At 39.3% G+C, this 22,337-nt stretch overlaps 4 protein-coding genes across 5 annotated transcripts in view; 1 reads left to right on the top strand and 3 right to left on the bottom strand.

The window, feature by feature from the left end:
- The first annotated feature begins 204 nt into the window (after nt 1-204).
- On the top strand, nt 205-3,551 carry LOC143861872 (pentatricopeptide repeat-containing protein At5g16860-like). Its single transcript, XM_077372825.1, has one exon. The coding sequence runs from the start codon at nt 567-569 to the stop codon at nt 3,117-3,119; it is 2,553 nt and encodes an 850-aa protein (XP_077228940.1). The 5' UTR covers nt 205-566; the 3' UTR covers nt 3,120-3,551.
- Nucleotides 3,535-5,735, bottom strand: LOC143861873 (syntaxin-124-like). 2 transcript variants are annotated; one of them, XM_077372827.1, is made up of 3 exons: nt 5,613-5,735; nt 4,596-5,342; nt 3,535-4,309 (listed from the first exon to the last, which is right to left on the bottom strand). In XM_077372827.1, the coding sequence occupies exons 2-3, from the start codon at nt 5,096-5,098 to the stop codon at nt 3,889-3,891; spliced, it is 924 nt and encodes a 307-aa protein (XP_077228942.1). In that variant the 5' UTR covers nt 5,099-5,342; nt 5,613-5,735; the 3' UTR covers nt 3,535-3,888. The 2 variants fall into 2 exon arrangements, with proteins under 2 accessions (XP_077228942.1, XP_077228941.1); XM_077372826.1 differs by lacking the exon at nt 5,613-5,735 and having other exon boundaries at nt 4,596-5,443.
- Nucleotides 5,736-8,446: 2,711 nt separating this feature from the next.
- Nucleotides 8,447-21,406, bottom strand: LOC143860678 (putative pyridoxal 5'-phosphate synthase subunit PDX2). The gene is made up of 8 exons (XM_077371453.1): nt 21,263-21,406; nt 19,596-19,680; nt 19,378-19,505; nt 16,930-17,017; nt 16,773-16,846; nt 16,437-16,628; nt 10,607-10,704; nt 8,447-8,911 (listed from the first exon to the last, which is right to left on the bottom strand). The coding sequence occupies exons 1-8, from the start codon at nt 21,404-21,406 to the stop codon at nt 8,800-8,802; spliced, it is 921 nt and encodes a 306-aa protein (XP_077227568.1). The 3' UTR covers nt 8,447-8,799.
- The window catches only part of ATATH8 (Protein kinase superfamily protein), a 29,343-nt gene continuing 28,372 nt past the window's right edge, over nt 21,367-22,337 (bottom strand). The window contains exon 16 of the mRNA XM_077371452.1: nt 21,367-22,275. Coding sequence (XP_077227567.1) covers nt 21,856-22,275 — 420 coding nt within the window. The 3' untranslated portion in view covers nt 21,367-21,855. The remainder of the gene's footprint in view (nt 22,276-22,337) is intronic.

The raw sequence follows: 22,337 nt of genomic DNA, 5'->3' as shown, positions 1-22,337 counted from the left end.
AGCTTTTGTCTCCATTCACGAGGTTGCTGGTTTAAGATGCGACAAACCAGCCGTGAAATGGACGCTAGCAATTCCCTTCAATGATTTATAATTTGGACCGTAACCCAACGCAAGTTAGCATTCCCTCAACCCTAACCCGACCCAACCCAAGCCTGGAATCAAGATTGGTCAACCCTAACCCAACCTACATCTAAATCTTTCAATCGTGACCCAACCCTATTTACCTGTTTTTTTCCAAATCGGGCTGGGTTAAGTCGGGTTAATCTAAGGCTAAATAGAAAATTACAAAAGAAAAAAAAAATCATAACCCTAAGAAACCACGATAACCCGAGCCAAAATCGGGTCCGTAGCCTAAACCCGACCCAAGTTCTTACAGCTTTGTAAGAAGTATAATTAGATTAGAAACGTCCAGTTGAGAAGCATGGCTTTATATACAGTTTGGATAATCGATAGAGTTAAAAAATAGTGGCCCGACCCGGGCACCCTTTAAAGTCTCTTCGAGGCAATAACGATGCGAGGAAACCGTCTACTACGTGTTTGATGATTTGTGGCAATGGGAAGATATCATGCTTCTTTACTACCGCACCCCACTAATATCTGCACTTAAAAAAACCAACAACACGCTCACATCTCACTCCTTTGCCTCTCTCTTGAAACAATGCAAGTCTCTATCCGAAGCCCAACGGATCCACCAACAAATCCTCACAACCGGACTACTCCAATCTCCAACACAATCCTCCTCTTTAGCAACCTCAATCATCTCAACTTATCTCCATTTCGGAGCTTCCTCAGACGCCCTTTCGGCACTAGAAAAACTATCCCCATCTTCCGTTTACTGGTGGAACAACTTAATTCAATATCACGTCCTTCACGGCCATCTCAACCATGGCATTTCCCTCTACTACCGAATGCAAATTCTTGGGACAAAACCCGATCATTATACCTTCCCTTTCGTCCTCAAAGCGTGCGGTGAGTTGCCTTCTTTTCGTCGAGGCACGGCCGTTCACACAGTTGTTACTAGAGGCGGATTTGAATCCAATGTTTTCGTATGCAACGCGTTGGTGGCAATGTACGCGAGGTGTGGGGCAATAGAGGATGCGCGCCAAGTGTTTGATGAAATTACTGAGAGAAGGATAGATGATGTGGTGTCGTGGAATTCGATGGTGGCTGCTTATGCACAGAGTGGCAATTACCGTGGCGCGTTGGAGACCTTTGTGGGGATGATGGAAAGGGAAGATGCAAAGAGGCCTGAGGTGGTGAGCCTGGTTAACATTCTTCCCGCTTGCGCTTCCCTTGGAGCTTCATCACAAGGCAAGCAAATTCATTGTTTTGCTGTAAGAAATGGGCTGTTATGGGATATCTTTGTGGGCAATGCTATGGTTGATATGTATGCGAAATGTGGGATGATGAGGGAAGCTCTGAGGGTGTTTGAAGGCATGAAGAGGAAGGATGTTGTGTCGTGGAATGCGATGGTTACTGGGTATTCTCAGAGTGGGAGCTTTGGGAAAGCCTTGGAACTGTTTGAGAAAATGCGCGAGGAGAGAATTGAGCTGAATGTGGTGACTTGGAGCGCAGTGATAGCAGGGTACGCTCAAAGGGGTCATGGGGATAAGGCATTGGATGTGTTCCGGCAGATGCAGCTTGCGAGATCGGAGCCCAATGCGGTCACCCTTGTCTCCCTTTTATCTGCTTGTGCTTCTGTAGGAGGTCTGCTTCAAGGGAAGGAGACACATTGTCACGTGCTCCGATGCCATGTGAATTGGGCCAATTATGAGGATGGTGACGATCTTATGGTGAAGAATGGTATCATAGATATGTATTCCAAGTGTAAGAGTTTTGATGCCGCCCGAGCCTTGTTTGATTCTATACCACTGATTGAAAGAAATGTGGTGACTTGGACTGTCATGATTGGCGGTCATGCTCAACACGGGGATGCCAACCATGCCTTGAAACTCTTTTCCCAAATGCTGCTTGGGACCAACGCCAAGCCGAATGCTTTTACCATATCCTGCGTTCTGATGGCTTGCGGGCGCCTAGCAGCCCTGCGGTTTGGTAGACAAATTCATGCCTATGTAACCCGCAACCAGTACGAGGGTGTGATGTCGTTTGTCTCCAATTGCCTTATAGACATGTATTCCAAGAGTGGTGACATTGACGCTGCACGAAACGTGTTTGATAAAATGTCTCAGAGGAATGCTGTCTCTTGGACGTCACTGATGACAGGGTATGGAATGCACGGCCATGGTGATGATGCACTTCGCCGGTTCAATGAAATGCAGGAAGCAGGGCTGGTGCCCGACGGAGTTACCTTCCTTGTCGTGCTCTATGCGTGTAGCCACTCCGGCATGGTTGATCATGGGCTGAATTACTTCACCAGCATGAGTAGGGATTTTGGGGTGGCCGCCGGTGTTGAGCACTATGCTTGTATGGTTGATATCCTGGGCCGTGCAGGACGTTTGGATGAAGCCCGAGAGTTGATTGAGGGCATGCCTATGGAACCCAGTGCAGTTGTGTGGGTGGCATTACTCAGCGCCTGTAGGATTCATGCCAATGTAGAGCTTGGGGAATATGCTGCACAAAGGTTGTTACAGTTGGAATCAGAGAATGATGGATCATATACACTCCTTTCGAACATTTATGCCAATGCCGGGCGTTGGAGAGATGTGGCCCGGATCAGAAGCTTGATGAAAAAAGCGGGTATCAAGAAGAGACCTGGGTGCAGCTGGGTTCAAGGAAAGAAGGGCACTGCTTCATTCTTCGTTGGGGACAGGTCCCACCCGCAATCACAACAGATATATGCAGTCCTTGCGACCTTGATGCAACGCATTAAGGCCATGGGGTATGTGCCAGAGACAAGCTTTGCACTACATGATGTGGATGACGAGGAGAAAGGGTCCCTTCTCGTTGAGCATAGCGAAAAGCTGGCTCTTGCGTATGGCATTTTGACCTCATCCCCCGGATTGCCCATTCGGATCACCAAGAACCTGCGTGTCTGTGGCGACTGCCACAGTGCCATCACTTTCATTTCTAAGATCATTGATCATGAAATTATAGTGAGGGACCCGAGTCGCTTCCATCATTTTAAGAATGGCTCCTGTTCTTGTGGTGGCTACTGGTGATGGTGGATTTTCTCTGAGTTGATCTAATGATGATGGCAGTGAGGATGATTAAAATTGACTACTTAATTAATTTCTTCAGTTAATTACTCCCTGAATGGGGAAGGTAAGTCCTTCACATGGAAGCAAACTACACCATTTTAGTTTTATTTTTATTTTTATTTTTGAAGAGGTAACGAAAATTGCATTATATCAGAGAGAGTACAAAGGGACAAGACATCCCCAAGATCAACAATGACAATGCGAAAAGGCCCCACCCATAAGAGGGCCACAAAAACCCGAAAAGGCCCCACCATTTTAGTTTTATACCACTTATAATAATTGTTGATTTTTTATTATGATTATTTTCTATAAGTTGCATCATAATTTTTTCAAGTGAGTGTACTCATCATAATTTTGTCAGGTGAATGTACTGGAATGGCTCTGTTTTATTTATGCTGATTGACAATTTAGATACAATCACATTCTTCTTCTCTCACAGTATATAGGCATCAATTCATATGCACTCTCTGTTATACATGTATGTGTTTCCGTTTTTTTCACAGCAGGACATGACAATGCCATTTCAATGTGAAACAAAATTTCTCAAAAAATGGACAAAACTACAGGAAGAAACTTAAAATGTGAATACAAATACAAGCCAATTAAGGGATTTTCTTTTTCTTACATTGAACAATTTTCTTTTTAGAAGATGTCTCCCTCCATTTGCTCCATATAGTTCTATCAATTGGGAAAATGAATGTTCCCATTATGGAAATTCTCCCTTTCTCTCCTATCTTGGTCTGAGTAGAATAGGCAAAACCAATACAATGATGATCCCTGCACCAAGGCTCATAGCAATGCATGTCCACTTCCTTGAGCTCTTCTGGTATTCCTTTGCCGTCTGTAGCTGCTCAGTCCCTCTCCGCACAAATGAATTGGCGTGTGCCACATTACTCTCTATGTCATTGAGATGTTGCCCTTGTGCCTCCACTAGAGCGGCCATGTCCAGGAAAACCTGGTGTAGGTCAAGGAGATTCTTTTCAATCTCCTTGACAGCATCATGGCGCTCTTGGATCTCAGATATGGTGTCAAGGATCTGGCCTCGTCCTTGGTCCTGGATGGCCTTTTGGAGGAACGTCTCGCTCTCCCCTGAAGAGATGAGATTCTCTATTGTCTGTTCATCAGCTTTCTCCCCCGTGATCGTGAAGTACCTGTTGAAGTATAGATGATTAAATAACACCATCTCTAACTATAACCATTTCGGGAAAAAGAAAACCATCTCTAACAGCTTAAGCTTTTGGAGTAATTGGTTGTTTCACATGGCATCAAAGCTATTGCCTAAAGGCATGTCCTGGGTTCAACACCCAACAACTCCTTGATATTAAAAATCCACTTGTAACGGAGGAGGTGCCACACATGAAGGGGAGTCTTGAAATGATTAAATAACACCATCTCTAACAACTTAAGCATTTGGAGTAATTGGTTGTTTGATAGTACCTACGCTCCACCGTTTCCTTGTACTCAGATGTGATCTTGGCTCGAAGGCTTTGGAAGTCATCCATGAGGTCCTTGAGCTTCTTTCCGATCCCACCCACCACAGACGTCCGGGTCCTATCGGCCGACGACCCTGGCCCACAACCAGGGACGTTCCGTTGGGCAACGTTGGACTGGTCTAGTGCCTCTAGTTTTGTCTTGATGATTTTCACCCGCTTGAGCACCTGCTCCACATCGGTGTCCATTCGCGCTCTTAGGTCCTTAACGGTCTTCGCGTTGTGTACTGTTTTGCTTTCCTCATTCATCTCTTGGAGTTGCTTGTAGAGCCTCTCTACCACCCTCATGTCATCCTTGACATTCTCCACGTCTTCGAAGAACCTGTCAAGGTTTACGCTCTCCTTCCCTCCTATCTCCCCGTCGGCCATTGGCCCATTCTCCATGTCAATACGGACCTGCTGTTTCAGGTCCGTGTACTTCTTGAAGGAACCGGAAAACAGATCATTCATTGTAGCTAATTAGATGTGGATGGTGTTCTCTCTTTTTAGTGTACTAATAGTAATACATGCGATAAGATCACAAAATTAAGTAGGATTTTGAGCCGCTTTCTCTATCAAAAAGTGAAGGTTCCATCTTCATATTCGTCATCCCTACTGTATCTTCATTGAAGCAAAATTCACATGCTGAGATTCAATGGCGCTTTCTCTGTCAAAAGTGAAGGTCTCATCTTCATATTCGTCATCCCTACTATATCTGCATTGAAGTAAAATTCACATGCTAAGATTCAATGACAACACAAGAGAAATGAGAGAGGGAGGGGAGGAGAGGCCAAATCTGATTCTCTTGGCAGAAAAAAACAGACCACCGAAAAAAAAAAACGTGTTGGTGGTTGAGAGGGGAAATAGGAGCTTCAGTGGACAGAGAGAATGGTCAAATCTCCTTTAAGTTTCCCCCTCACAAACGAAACAAACAAAAAAAGCCCCTCTCTTCTCCTTAGAATTCTCATCAAATTCCATGGCTTACCACCCCTCGAGATTCCAGCTTCTCTTGCAAATCTTCCAGACCTCCCTGTATTTTTAAAACAATACATACCACCTAAGTGGGGACACCATATAAGCATAATTTAAAAAATAATAATAATCACATGAGGCCACCTCTTTCTAAGATCCAAACCGTTCACTTGTCGGCCCCTTTGACCATGCCGATAAAATCATCTCCATAGGATGATCCTAACCCTCCGATCAATAGAGATCAATAGATAGAGGATAACCTATATAAACCTTCATAAATAGAAGAGTTAGAATCCTAGAATGGAGATGATTTTTAGGCTACAACCTATTTACATTTGAGGCCACACAATGGAATGGTTTGGATTTTCGAACAAGTTAGACAAGTGTATTTTTAAGAATAAAGAGACTACACCTACTCACAGTCATCTTTTGTACCATATAATAGATGTGCCCCCACAAAATATGGTCTTGGCATCAGCTTGTATATTTAAAAAAAAAAAAAAAAAAAAAAAACCCAAACCGGAGCCCACCTTGTTCGAAGATCCAACCCATTTGGGCCCAATGTAAATAGATTATGCGTCAAAAATCATTTCCAATGGATGATCCTAACCCTCTAATACGACTATACCATATAGAAATCTCTATAGATTGGAATGTTAGATCATCATATGGTGATGATTTTCAAGGTACACCCTATTCGCGTTGTGGTCCAACAACTGAATGGTTTAAATCTTTGAACAACGTAGGCCCACTTCTTCTTTTTTTAAATAATAAAATACATGTGCGCAAGTAAGGACGCCATATAACGCGTATTTAATAGAAAATTTATCAGGCCCGTCTTGTTTGAAGATCCAAACTTATCATTTGTCGGACCCCAACGTAAATAGGCTTTGTTCATAAAATTATCTCTATAAGATAATCAAAACACTCTGCTCTATAGACCTTTACAAATAGAACAATATGATGGTCCTATAGATATGATTTTTATGGAAAGGCCTATTTACGTTGGGCCCAAACAAATTAACGGTTTAGATCATCAAACAGAGTAAAAAGGTAAAAGGGGCGAATGGGGGACTTGTAGGGGGCGAATTTATCACCCTGCTTTCTTAAACTAAGCCAAGAAGAAAACAGCTAAAAAGCACCACATCTTATCCTTTCAAACGGTTGGGGGATCAGCCTGTAAAACAGAAATGTAATAAATTTAACTAGATGCTCGAACAATAACTGCTTTGGCTTGAAATGTAATAAATTTTCTGTAATCACAATTCTCTGTTTCAGATCGTTTGCTCGCAGTAAGGTTATAAATGGAATTGACATTTCAGTTTAAGAGCATGACTTGCATGTTGTCTTGTTGAAAATAAGCTTAATAGTACATGATCAGTTAACTGTTCGGATTGGCCACACATGGACACTAGTTGTGTCTCATCAGAAGAACCCATGATAGTTTGAAATCAATCTCTGAGTTTAGAAATCCTTCAACAACTATTGATTACAAGGAATCCTCTACTTAAGTCTCTTTCAAAGGTCTGATAGTTATTGGAATTTATAGTGGCAAGCAGCATCTACAAGAGAAGTTTTCACTGGTTTTTTCAAATACATAATGCAGAGTTCAGATTAGAGTGACAGGTCTCTGCCATTTTCAACGAAGTTTGCCTCCACTATTTTCCTGATTAGTCGGGCCACTCCATTTTCTCTTTTTCTTCTCTTCCCTGCAAAAGATACTCCATCAATGATCTGTTAACTACTTCTTGGATTTGATATTTTTACTTTTTGGGTTTTATTTTTACTCATATTTTGCCCTTACTTGAATTTCGTATGCTCAAGATGAAGCCAAGATGTGGATCTTCAGCTCAAATGGTAGAGCACTTGGGAAATTGCGTATAATCGGAAATTTCTCAAGAGGATGGTGGTTCAAATCCACCAAGATCCGTTACTTCTTAATCTATTTTATTGATATTGCCCTTCAATACTAAAATAAAAATAAAAAAAATCAAATCCATGCAACAACTTGGAAGCACTAGTGCGGCCAACAATGCACACTAGTATTTTAATCCATTAGGAGGGCCCACAAATGCACACTAGTGTTTTGATCCATTAGGGCTCACAAATCCATGGGAAACAGTAAAACTCAAGGTTACTGTGATTATATAAATCACACTGAAAAAACAAGAAGATAATTTTAATTAAACCGAAACAACCCTCTGTATTTAAAAAATTGATTATTAAAACTCTAAACTTCAAAGTCATGTATTTGTTGATGACAAACGTGTGATTTCAATGTCCACGTGACTCTAAAAAGTTCCCATTGGAGTCTCTAGAGTCCCAAGTGTCCGCACATTAAAGTCCAAGTCCCAAAAGAGTTATGGACAATTTGGCAAAGTCCATCAGGGACTTAGGGACTTAAAAACACGCACGACTAAACCCCCTTGCTATAACTAATTAGGCCAGCAAAGGAGATGATGTAGCCCATAGAGTTACTAAAAACACCTCCAATACCTGCCATGCCTGGGTTGCCAAATGACGGTGCTAATCAGAAATGAATTCCGATTTCTAATGATATTGGCCACTGAAAAACTAGTGAGAAGCTATTGTTGCAAAGCCTGAGATCCCACCGTGAATTTGATTTTCCATAACATCCATCTTAAGGTATAAGATTTATCCTCAAAAATATTCCTACAAGTTCAATGTGTCCAAATGATCCATAAGACTGTAAAAGGTGTAAGTTGCCAAAGTTCCAAGGGAGCCTAGACTTGTTGCTCCCCAGCTGAGATAAGTTTGCTTACTCTTACCATTCTCCATTTTCATCTCACAAATGCAATTTAAATTCGTTTCTGTTGTACAGAATAGTTGTCAGATAACCTCATGATCATGCATCTTTTCAACAATATTATTCCAGTGCAACCATGTCTTTGCAGCAAGCATTTTGACAATATAGCTAAAGACCTTGAAAATAAAAAATAAAAAAAATCAAATGAATGATGGGTAAAAAGAGAGCTATGGTTCACTATTGTGTACAACAGCAATTTGCACAACTAGGATCGCCCAATTTCCAAAGCAAATCTGCCAATTGGAAAGATTTGCTGCTGTTGAAAGGATATAAAGTATAAACAAACTTATGGATATATCACTTTTGATGAATGGTGAAAACGTAGAATGAAAACATGGATGCAGATATTAGATATGTATCATCTTTCTCCTTGCTATTGATATATCGGGAGATCATTAGGTGTTTGATGATCACCAAGATCCCCTCCTTCTGCAGTCAACTTCTGATCTCCAGCCTCACCCACCATTTTCAAGAAGAAACTGTGCCTGCACAAGCAATGCCCAGAAACTTGAACAAAAGCATTGGGAAGAATTCAAGAAAGTTTCGCATAAACTTATGACTCTTACCGAATAAGAAGTCAGGCAAAGCAAACTTAATATGCGTAGATTTTTTATTTTAGTTTTTTGAATGGTACTTGGTATGCCTAGAAGTTCATACAGTTTTTGACAGATAGTATCAAAGATATATTAGAGAAACAAGCCAGAGTTGACAATTAACACCAGATGTGGATCGTGGACTGTGGATCTGGATCATCAATCGGGTAAGTGTGGTCCCACTTTGGATTGCCAATGGCCCAACGTTCATTCAATTGGAAAAACCTAACCCCTGATTGGTGGACTGCAGATGGACAGCCATAATAGGATGCCTTTTTGAGCTTTAACTGTCAATTTGCATTACACATATCTAACAGTTAGGATCATCTAGTCAGTGATTTTTGCACAATGACTCATCCACATTGGGCCCACTAAATGAACAGTCCAAAAGAACCACCCAACCACATCCGTGTCACGAGTACAATATTCATAGCAAATTCGGAGCATCATATGGTGCGAATGATTTGTTCTGGACCGTCTTCATGCCATCATACAATACTGGTTCACATCTCCGTGACAAAGACATTTCATGACTCCATCTGCTCAATTAAACAGTGCTGTGCAGAAACCTCGAGGTCAGGGAATCTCGGCCCATCCACCAGGTAGAAAAAGAAAACACAATACACCTTTTAAAGGATTTGCCACATTCAGATACGTGTATTGGATTCCCGACAACACGGCTACTATGTTGTTTCTAAAAAAAATTTTTTTTTTTTTTTTTTTGAAAGTAAACGAAATTTACTCCGAAAAAAAAGAGGGGACAAGTTGTCCCCATTGCAAAGAGGTGAAAAAACTACAAGGGCTATCAGAAGCCGCTACAAAGAGCCCATAATATCAGAACAGACTATATTCAACGATGGTAAGGAAACCCCTTCTTTGGCTAGAGCATCCGCCATGGTATTTACAGACCTTATCCGGTGACCCAGTTGGGGACGAAGAATACGAATCAAATCTCTAATTTCGTCTAGAATGTGGTAAAGCCTCCAAGGGCCACTACACTGGTTGCCCGCCCAGGCGATGACATTGGATGAATCCCCCTCGACGATTAAGGGTCCAATATTATGCGTTTAAAACCACTTGAGGCCCGCAAGAAGGCCCCTCGCCTCTGCTTCATTGGCTTCGCAATTACCAGCTGGACCTGAGTAAGACATAATGATTCTTCCTGTTGAATCTTGGATGACTCCTCCGAATCCAGCCCTCCCCGTGTGTCTAAAATTCTATGAATCCAGACACATTATTATATGCTGTGCGTCTATGACAAGATGTCTTTTTTTTTCTTCTCTTATGAAATGATGTCTATACAATGTTATAGATTCCAATACTATGGCATGCCAACATATGATGTTTTCTACATTACTTTGTGCCCAGCACCAAAATACTTGATCTTTTCCAAATACCAAAAAATAAATTGAAATTATGAAAATGCAAATAATAGCAGACAAACACAAAAGAGAAGATAGTTTGAGATTTTATCCTAATAAGCACACAGGTGCGTATCTCACAGGGCAATTTTTCAAAAAGTAGGTTCTGCTTGTTAAGTAGCTTGTAATGCTATCATAATGAGTTGCTTGATAAGTGAGCAATTACCATCGGGTGTCTGCAGTCAATTCAGGGTGGAAAGCAGTTCCAAGCAAGTTCCCTTGCTTTACGGCTACGATCACTTTTTCTTCAGACTTAGGTTTCTCCTGTAACACGGTTCATAAAATGTTTAGAGCACAGAACATAAAGCCCTAGTAGACTACACTAAAGAAGTTACCCGACTGATATATCCTTGTGAAAATGAAAATAAGGTCGCCATGGAAATCGTCTTGCGAAGTGAACATGAACATAGTTCCCAATACTCCTCTGATATTGAAAACATCATAATTAAAGGATAAAATGAGAAAGGCTGATTAAATCGATTGCTACTGGCATATTATGATAATTTCATGGAAAATTTAAATTTTCATTTTCAGCTAGGGGTATTTTCTTAGTTATCCCACCAAAATTTCGGTGTAAGTTTCCTCACTAATCTTGACAAATCAGCGTTAGCGTTATTTATATGCCAATTTTCGCAAAATAAGAAAACATCATAAATATTGGATAAAATGAGAAAGGCTGATTAAATCGATTGCTAGTGGCATATTATGATAATTTCATGGAAAATCTAAATTTTCATTTTCAGCTAGGGGTATTTTGGTAGTTATCCCTCCAAAATTTGTGTAAGTTTCCTCCCTAATCATAACAAATCAGGGCTACAGTTATTTATATGCCATTTTGCACAAAATAGGGTAATTACATACTACAAAGAGAAGAACTACAATTACTTTCTTCTTTTAACTTTATGAACAGTTCATAGAGGCCTTAAAGTTACCCAAAAGAACAATGACGTCAATTTGGTTCCAGAATTAACATAATGGCTAATCTGAATATAACAGAGAGTCCACAAAAAAAAAATAACTCTGAACTTCCCAAAAGAAGCTTAAGAATGACCTTTGGTGCATTCGAAAAATAAGTGCCAAGATGTTGTAGAGAGACCTTGAACAAATCACTGAACCAGCAAAGGAAGGTAATAATCTCCTCCTAGAAAGAGTGCTTAAAAACTCAGACTTGAATGAGAACTCGATGAAGGTAAAACCTAGCTGACCTGGGCATGGCATTGATGGACACAGCCAATGTTTCATTAACTCGGGTGAATCAAAGGAGATTCTGACTGACTCGGTGTGACAAAACTAGAACACATTGACAAGCTTAGCTGAGAGCCTGTATAAGATCATGTCGAAGACATAAAGGTTTGGGGGAAATTATCCCGCTGTATCAGGTTGCTTTCATGGACAGATGCCGAATTTTGGATGGAGTTCTCATTGCTAATGAGTTTCTAGACTATTGGAAGAAAAGGGATGGGGGAGACGCAAAATCATCTTGTCTGCAAAATTGACATGCATGAGGTGTATGCCCATGTAAATTGGAGATTTGTGCCTTTCTAGGCAGGATGGGTTTTGGAAAGAAATGGAATGGTTGGATTCGTGAATGTATTCTGCATCCATCTTTCTTAATTTTGGCGAATAGCAAACCAACGATATTTTCTCCGTGAGCTCCAGGGGACTTACACAAGGGAATCCTCTATCTTCTTATTCATGATTGTTAGGCACAAGATAACTCTATCTAAGGAACTAAGCAAAATAGACCAGCAGGGCATAAATTTGGGAGTAGGGATGCCTCCGAACAAAGGGGGTCTAATTATAAGGATCTATTGAAAAGAACTTACTGGTTACACTTTCCAGCCACATGATCTTCTCATCCCGCATTTGAATACCAATCAATTGACCTATTAGTAAGGCAAGTCAAAGCCTCCCCAATCTTGCCTATATTAAGCATAAGCTAAGGGCGAAGCGTTGCAGAAGCTAATGCAAATTATAAAAGAAACTGAGAGACGGGAAGCTCCTGATCACAGCTAACATCAATATACTTCAAATCTTTGGTCAACTAATAGACAAACAATTAATGTAAAAATCACAGTAACTAACATTTCGACTGGTAACAAACCTAAGAAATGCTGCAGAAATAGATCTGGACTGTTGATTACAACTGTATACCATATCCTAAGAAAATAAATGCAGAATTCTTCTGAACTGGAGTCTTCTTTCCAAAATAGCTCCATGAACAGCAAATTGCAATTTAAACCCTACAACAAAACCCAGCTTCTTTTCTTTTTATTCAAAAACCCCCACAAAAAAAAAAAGCTGAAACAGAGTCCCATACAAACACTCATGCATGCATACATACATTTATCTTATATATATATATATATATATATATATATATATATATATATATATATATATATATACTGGAAAAATCCTATGGAGAGATTACCAAGGAAGCAGGATTCTTCCCTGGGAGTGGGGAACCTCGATTCCCGGGTTCTCGAATCCGAAACAGGAATCTTCTCGAATCCCCAAAAACTGGGTATCCCGGTTCGGATTCGCCGGAAACCCGATCCCACTTTTGGGAATCGTGGTTTATGATTCCCCGGAAACTCGATTCTTACTTTTGGGAAACGCGATTTAATGTTATGTGAAACGTGATTTCCCAGCGAAGCCTTGGAGATTCCCTGGCGATGCCCAACTCCCCAGCGATTCCCCGACGATTCCCCGGCGATTTCACGATTCCCGCTTTCGATTCCCGTTTCGATTCCCGCTCTGGCAACCTTGGAGATTACTACACAAAGACAGTATAAACTGATGATCCCAATCACATACACACACAGACAGTATAAACTGATGACTTTCAAAAAATAAAACAAAAAAGAAAAGAAAAAAGAACCACAGCAGCTATTGGACTAAAAACAGCACATAAATGAGCAAGGTAAACTTTGCATCATCCATAAGTGGGCACCATCTACATCAGATATTGCATTAGGGACAGTAGCATTTTCTCTCTTCCAAGGTCGATGTTTCTGGTCCATTTCTGGGCCATGAACAGTCCCTATTTCCATCTCCCTGCATATGTTTTAATGACTTTTGGACTTTCCACCTTTCGCCTATGTCAATCAGCCTCATCCTCAACCTCAGTACTACATCAGAAGCCCCTATAATCTTTTATGTATGCCAAGGAAAGGGGACTAATTGAGGACGTTTTTCTCTGGAGGGGAAGACAGAGAGTCTCAATATCTCACCTCTAATGTCCAAATAATATCCTAAATTTCCTGGAAAGATTCGAAGAATAGGGTGGTAAACCTGAAGCTCTCGCTCAGCTGGTAAACCTGGCTTCAATTTATCGAGTGACATACAAATATTTGTCTCAGGAATTTCGCAGGAAGGATGTATCTCGGGATATTTTAAGAACAAAACTAGGTCAACAAATACTATCATGAATTAATTGTGATATTTCCGTGATTGTTTCAAAGTAAAAAAATAAAATATGAACATATCTCAATATTTTTCATTATCTCGGAAAATTTTGTGATTTTGGTGTTTTATAAAGATATCGCAATATTTTGAAAAGTATTGATATTTGAGACTATGAGTGAGGAAGATGCATCTTATTGGGATTGTTGTTTGTGAAGTGGATTCCTTACCAATGTCTTATTTGGACCTTCCAGTTAGTATGCACACAGCATGGTAAACTTTTGTGGACCTTGATGGTGGAGCATATGGAAAGGAAACTCGCAGGGTGAAGAAAGAAAATAGTCATCTATCTTTTAAAATGAAAATAGCTCTAATAAAAGCACTCCCTGTCCAATTTTCCTACCTATTTCATGTATTTGTTCAAGATTCCTAAGTTTCCAAAAAGATTGAGAGATAATAGAGGATTTTCTTTGGGGAGGAAGAGGTGAGGAAAATAAAGCATCTACTAAGCAGGGAGTCTGTATGCAAAACCAAATGGGGAGGGGATTGGGTTTAGGTAAAACTATCCTTGGGATGAAGATTTGGGAAGGGAAAAAAATACGGAGAGGGTTGAGAAGAGTGGGAGGCGTTAGGTTTAGGTGCATGGAGGTTTGGTGGTTTGGTCTATCAGGTTAGGAATGAGTTATTGTCGTGGGTAAAGTTAAGAATCGGGAAGGGGAATATGGTAAGATTTTGGATATATCTCTCGTTAGGAGGCATACCTTTTTCCTTGCATTACTAAATCTTCTCATATCAGTTAGTGTCATGGAAAAGATGCAAAAGTTCAACAATGTTATAAGCAGATGGGGAGAATGATTGCTTGGGGGTGAATTCCTAAGAATTTAAAGGGTCAAAGTCTTAAATAATTTATCAGGCTTTTACAACTTTAGAGAGGGTCTTCCCTTCTCTAGAAGATGAAGAAAGTCACCTATGGGGGTGGACAAGCGAAGAGGTGATTTCATCATATGATCCTTTTTCTCATTGCTTGCCAAGGCAGTGAGAAATATGGGTTTTGGAGAAGGATTTGGATGTCATCCATCTCATTTAGAATCCAATCCTCCTATTGGACAGTTCTTAAAAAATCAACACTTTGGATGTGCTAAAATTGAAGATCTTTCACTTGGGGAAAAGGTGTATGCCATGAAAAAAGAAAAAAGAGTCGGTTCATCACATCTTGATGGAAAAAAGGAACCATGGCATTTTCAACAAGGCTCACTGCTCTTTCAGTTAGATTCTTTGAGAAATCAAGTATGTGTTGCCAAGTCGGGCCCTTGTGGGATCGCTACCAAGACTTTTTTGTGTAGTGGAAGAAATCATTGTAGGTTGTCTGACAAAGAGGCATAGAACCGCTAGCTGGGTTCCCATTCCCAATCCATTCGGCATAGGAGGGGTGTTTAGAGATAGCAATGGCAAGGTATTGTGGCCCTTTCAAGTCTCGTTAGAGTAGCAGACTCCAACAAGGCCAATGCGAGGGTGGTCCTTATTGGTCCTTGCATCTTTTTCGACAAATTCGGAGGCACTCAGTGAATTAAGATTACCAAAAGTGTAAGGGACTCAAAAAGCAGTGAATTGAGGTTATCGAAAGTGTAGGGGGACATGTCGGTGGGGTGACATCATTAATGAGATAGGCAAACTAAGTAGAGGGATGGATGTGCGTGTGTGTGTGTGTGTGCGTGCGTGCTTGCATCTGTGCGTACATGTGTGTGGCAGGGGGAGGGTTGGATGAGTATTAAGATGGATTCTTAGTGGAGTGGCAACCACGACCCCATTGTAGTTTAGCTTTTGTATCTCTTCGTTTTTTCATAACACCAGTTAACTTCTACTAAAAAAATATAAATGGTAAAAAGGAAAAAAAATAAACAGTCACATATTCGTAGAAAGGTTTCAAATTTCCTCCTGAAATTTAACATACACATTTCCATGCTAACTAAAACAGAACTACCTCCCTCTAGATTCAAAAGAGTTCCTGATACAAGAAAGAAGCTACATAAGAACTGCAAAAAGTGACCATTTCAAAAAAAGAACTGCAAAAAGTGATTGGTTGCCATTTTTTCATCCAATACATATAATTCAAGCTTAATTTAATAAGTTATTCTCTTTGAATTAAAGCTTAATTTGATAAGTTATTCCCTTTCATTTCCATCAAAAGCCAACCCAATCTGGTTTTGGGCACTTTCCCAGATTATATTAGTCAGAATGGTGGATGAAATATATCTACATCCGTTTCAAGCACTCAATAATTTGAAAGTTATTGAAAGTTTTCATCATTTTTAAAAGGCAGCATCTATCCAAGGATTGGAATAGCGAGATTTCCCTATAGAAGGTAATGCCACTAGACCCAGTGATGAGAAAGTAGAGGCATCCTCGCAGGAATTATTTAGTCACTGAATAGCCCTCTACTATATTAGGATAAGGGATATTTGAATGGGTCTCAATAATTATGGATAGGAAAAGAGAGTAGCAAAAACACACACCAAAAACATTTTAAAGTAGTAGCAGGTCATAAACCCCTCGAGAAGGCAGCTGAGAAAGAAAATAAGGTAACAAACCTTCTGACTTTCGTCAACAGATTTTGAACTCGATGATTTTTCCAGCATAACAGGGTAATCAGCAAGCACTTCGACATCAGGTCCTGCTTCCAAGATTGCAGGCGCGCGAATAAACACTCCACGAAAAGTTGCAGGGCCCCCTTCCTTTGCTATAATTTCAGGCACTGAAAGCTCTGTTTCGAAGCTTTGAAGCTGCAAAAATGGCGAGGTAGATCAGCCACCATATGCTGGAAACAAGCATTACTGAATACTGTTTAGTGATTAAGAAAAATAGATCGTTAAAGCAAAGTTCACAGTCAATAAATTTAACAAACATGAAGAAGAATCAAAAAGTACCTGACTACCAAAGAAGTTTCGATGGACAGTACAATCTAAACCTCCAACGAGATCTTGCCCTCCAGACTTTTGGCCTGAGAAGCATATTTCGTCAAACCAAATTGTTATGAAGGTTACGAAAAAGACAGAATTGGACAGGAATCGCACATTTACTCACCAACTGCTTTATTTGCCAAGAAAATAAGCCCTGCACAAGTCCCCCACACAGGCTTCCCTGTTTTAACAAAGTCTCGTAGGGCAGGAAACTGCAAATCAAGAGGACATATGCAAAATCTCATTGGTTATTTCACCACTTGTGTGAATTCTAACAGAATAAGCAAGCACCCATTTCATCAAATTACTACTGAATTATTACATGTGCTTGTCAAGGTGGACTTACAAGATACAGAAATTATCTAAAGATAAAAACAGAGATGTAATATCGAGAAAAGGACATATAATGAAGGGGAGGGATGGGAAATCCTTGATCTTCAACCCTACTTTTATACGCAAGTTCATTAATTTAGGGCCTCTTTGGATACCTCCAACAATGATTTGCATATAATCTTATATGCAAATGCTTTTAAAGTAAAATATGATTATTAAAGTAAAATATGATTATTTGCAAATAATGTTTATAACAGTCCTCAAAATCTTACAGTTAATGGTTTCCAATGAGGCTTTAAGTTCCCATTTGCAAATAAGATCAAAATAAAATAAGCTTATTTTCAAATAAGGGCCTATTTGAGTGGCATCCATTGAGGCCCTTAAGGTATATTTTGTTAAATAAGCATAACAAAATTGATGAAAAATCAACAATATCTGCCAAGTGGATACTGATCTCTTGGAGTCAAATTTGCAGACCACTTTGATCCACTCCCTGTTTAACCGCAAGAATGATGATACTCCCTTCCAATCTCCAAATTCGAGTGTTCTCCATTTCAAAGTTGTGAGGGAGTGGAGATCTTTATGGTTTTTATTGGCTTCCCTAATTCCACTAAAAAAATTCCAGTTTTGAGGGATAAATCGGTCAATCCCATAACCTGTCCTGTAATTATCAAAATAACTGGCATCGAACCGATAATACAACCAGTATCAACCAATACATGCACAATTCTCTCAAAAGTTTCCCAATTAATCATAGTTATTAAACCCCATTTTGTATTGAGTTCATTATGAGATTTATTCATTTCTCTAACTATTTGATTATTTTTGGATTTCCTTTATTCAAACAGTTCGTTGATTTGATTGGCCAAAATAGTGTAATGGAAATTTTATAAATTCCAGTAACAAACCATTTGATAAAAACAAATATATATAATATATTAATTTTGCAAAAAATTAAGTTGTTAATATTTAGAAAAAATTAAAAACAAAATTCTATCTTGGCATGATAGATCATCAAGTATCACCAGGGTAATTATATTTAAGTATCTTGTATCTGTTGAGTATTCTAAACATACTCAAATTAAATATAATTACACGTAAAAATAATTCCATACTTAATTCCTCGACTTCAATTAATACACTCACTCGGTTAAATACCATAATTTTATACAATCGCTTCTCTAGTTAAGTATACCAAAATAAAATTATGATATCTAACAGTGCGTACATGATTCAATATATTCCGAAAACATATAGAAGCACATACTTCCGTTGAACCACTTTGTTACGAACACGAATCGGTATGTAACGTGATTGATCTTCTCAGAGGGAAGATCAGCCTCTTGATCCACTTCGAGGGAAGGATCAGTCCTCCTTTGTGCAAAGACACAATTCTAAGATAATTTCTTCATTCATTGATTTCCATTATAGTAGCATGTGCTTATATAAAGCACTTCAAGATAACATAGAAAGATCTTATGATAAATATAAAAATAACTAAATAAAGATTATACTAATCTAAATTAATATTCTAATCTATCAAGCTACTAAATATATCGAATCTTACTAGATCTGATCTTATTCTCTAAAATAAGAAAGTAATTTATTCCATTCTAAATGGGACCCATCTAGGCACGTATCATTTGCGATCCTACACGTGTGGATATTTTCACATGTTGTCGATTGGTTTGTGTGAGATATGCCTACACACAACCATGGGTTTTTCCCACGCATGTGTATATTTTCACATGTTGTGGATCAGTTTGTGTGAGATATGCCTACACACAACCATGGGTTTCCTCAATCACACAGGGTCAAAAATCTTCTGAAGCATGTTCCTTCAGACAAACCCTAGCGAAAAATTTCGTGTACTAAGTATAGTGGTGTTATTCCATCTGCAAATCTTGTAGTTCTTTCCATGTGGGTCTACTAAGAAATACTTCTCACAAAAATTGTATGGCAAGAGAACAATAGGAAGACAAAAAAGCTAAAGGAGCATGAGAAAACAAGATGAAGAATATATACAACGAAAAATCCCTATAAAACATAAGAATTGAAGTTAAAAGTGATGAACCCATCTTTCACCTTCAAGACTACTCCTTCCCATATTGATTTTTCTCCAAGGCATATTTCTCACACATATCAACATATACAGAAATACCAAAACAAACACTTTAAAACCCAAAAACAGAAAAAAGGCAAAAGAACAAAAGAAAAAGAAGGTATGAGAAAGACAAACCAGGTTGTGATATTCAGCAAGTTTAGCCATGGTGGTGCTCTCTCCACCGGGTATGATGAGACCAGTAACATTCTGCAATTGTTCAGGCTTCCTTATCTCCACACCCTTCACTCCAATCCTTCTAAGTGCTACATAATAATAAAACAAATCACAAAGAGTAAAAAAAAAAATAGAGGAAGAGAAAGGAGAGAAAAAGATGAGAAGAAGAGAAAACCTACCTGCCAAGTGTTCGTTAAAAGAACCCTGTAGAGCAAGGACGCCGATTGACATGGCAGGCTTGGCAGCAGTCTCGCACTCACTTGACTGCATGGAGAGAGAGAGCGAGGGCAAATACGTTTTTATTTCTTCTAGAGGGCAAAAATAGAAGTCAGGGAGTGTTTGGTTCTCAAGAAGAGAGATACGCGGGATTACACAAAACATAAGCCCACCAATTTCCATTGGTTAAACAATGACCCACGTATATTAATATTGGTGGACTATTGAAGTCCTTACGTGAAAGATATTCTCATACGAGGAGTATAATTATTTAAAAAAAAAAAAAAACAGAATGTGTGATTCTCTCTGCGTTTGAATTCCCTCAATCGGGAATTGGAATCGGCATCCTATTCCAATTCATAATCTGATTCTCTTGAAAACATAATGGAAAAAAAAATTTTGATTAAAAACATTTAATAAAAATTTCATTTGGGTCGTGGGAGAATCAGAATAACACCTCTTGGGTGGGAAACGGATTTGGAATTTCCCTACCTTAGATTCGACTACGGTGTCATTTCCACCTTTTTTATTCCATTCATTTTTTGAACCAAATGCCAGAATAGGGCAGAATAAGAATAGGATGCTGAATCCAAAGCCATGCCAGCCAGATATTTCATTAGCTATATTCATCATAATAACAAGATCGATCACAGCCGTGTTTGGCAACCATGAAAAATAATTCCATGGAATATTGGTGGGCTCAAGTGTGTGAGGAGAATGGGAGGAGGAGAGGAAGAGACTGAACCTTAAAACTTAAAAGTCACCTTAGTGATCCAGGGACTAGGATCATCCAATCATGAAAGAACCAGTGCCATTAGTTAGACTTGTGTTTAGCCATCAGATCAATGGACATAATCATACATCCCAAGGGCAGTGATAAATCTACCCCCATGCCTCTCCTCTCTCCTCTCTCCTCTCTCCTCTCTCTCAGCACTGCCCTATATGGTGATCGGTTTAAGAAATATGGGGGTCGATTTATCACTGCCCACATAAAATATGTTTAGTTTCCAGTAGTTGAGTTTTATTTTTTCTAGTAAATAACTAAGCAGTTTTAGAAGATTTCAATATAGCTTTGCATTAACATTTATCGTGCAAAATAAGTTACGTAAGAGATGTAAATTCTACATGAACACGCGGTGCAAAAGAGAAGACTCTTGACCTGTCTGAGAAGTTTTTCCTTGACTGATAAAATGTTAGACTCGTTAACAAAACCCATTTTGTATCAGCCATAGGAAAAAATAACTATTTTAATCATGTCTTTAGCAGACCTTGGTCTAGACCGTTGAATTAACTACTTTACCTCTTTCAGGAGTCAAAACAGGAGAAATTATATGATATAAGGGCTTACGACGATAAGGCCTTTGTACAGTGGAAGTACCATCCTTCATATCTGATCCAACAGCAGCTCCTCAAAAAGTGAGCTGCTGTTGGATCAAATATCAAGGGCGGTACCCCTGCCGTATTGTTGTAATATAGAGTCTCTCATCACAGGAGTGAACTTAAAAAAAAAAAAAAAAAAAAAACCAGTGACGGACCGGATGTGGGACATTAGAGCTATGGGACACATGTTACAACTGTCTCTTGTTCTGCAGTATGCAAGGAAAATGGTTATGAGATCAGAGGAACATACAATAGATAGGGGTTGAGCCTCTAGCTCAGTTGATTGAGTCTCTGTTCTGCAACCTTGAAGTCCGAAGTTCAATCCCAGCTTGCCTACCAAAAAGAAAAAAGAAAAAGAAAAAGAAAGCATACCATAGATAATGAAGTACTCCATTGTATCTGTTAACTGAGCAATGACAGGAATTCAAAGTGCTTGCCAAGGAAAGCACCAGCTGACATATATTACAGATAATATCTTGTATTGACATCGATATATGTGGTGATTTGGTTCCAAGATTATCATAACAAAGAGCAACTTGTCATCCGATGGGACCTAAATTTCGAACCTGTTATGTTCCGAAGCAACTTATCATGACGTGTAAGCTCGATAATGATCTATGGTCCCTTCAATTGTCTGGGAATCCAATAAATGCACCCATATGTGGTGTGAAACACTCGGGCAATATTAGTATTTCCTCCAAAGGTCAGCATTACCTTCATCCACTACCTCCATCATATTGCATCCAATAAAAGTAATCTCTCTAATTTCCACTTGGCTATATAAAAAGGGTGGAAATAAAGCTTCCTTTTCACATCATTTTTACATCTGAAAGTGCAGAAGTATTAGACGCTGACAGCAACCCGTTTTGGTGAAACTTTTACTGACGTTATGTATATCTCAGAGCAGGAAACCAGAAACCGATGACAAGCTAAGGCCAGCGCTGATATAGATATCACAAAGGAAGTCCAGCAGAATCTCATCATCAATATAGGATCTCTCCTTACTCCATTTAAAACCCTGTAGAAAATCACTTTCATTCGGCGGTCCCGCAGGAGCAACGAAGATGATTCTGAAGGCAAACCCGTCTCTCTGCTGTGCTGTACATTAATCGTTGTCATGTGAGAACCATGTAGTCTTGTAATAAACCTTCCATGAGTTTTAGTCATCCATTGGTGGAGCACATCAGCAAGAGACCTAGTAAAATACTGACGGAAGAAAATTGCCTCCTTCGATGTCATACTTCGAATTAATGAAGCCGGATCCTGTTCATCATTAGAAAAACCCAAGAGTATTCATGTAGTTTTTGAAATGCTAAGTAACAAGT

This window comes from Tasmannia lanceolata, unplaced genomic scaffold (genome assembly GCF_043159265.1).
Source record: "Tasmannia lanceolata isolate RefF3 unplaced genomic scaffold, GAP_Taslan_0.1 ptg000037l, whole genome shotgun sequence".
NCBI classification, from domain to species: domain Eukaryota; kingdom Viridiplantae; phylum Streptophyta; class Magnoliopsida; order Canellales; family Winteraceae; genus Tasmannia; species Tasmannia lanceolata.
This window is presented reverse-complemented; position numbering and strand designations above follow the sequence as displayed.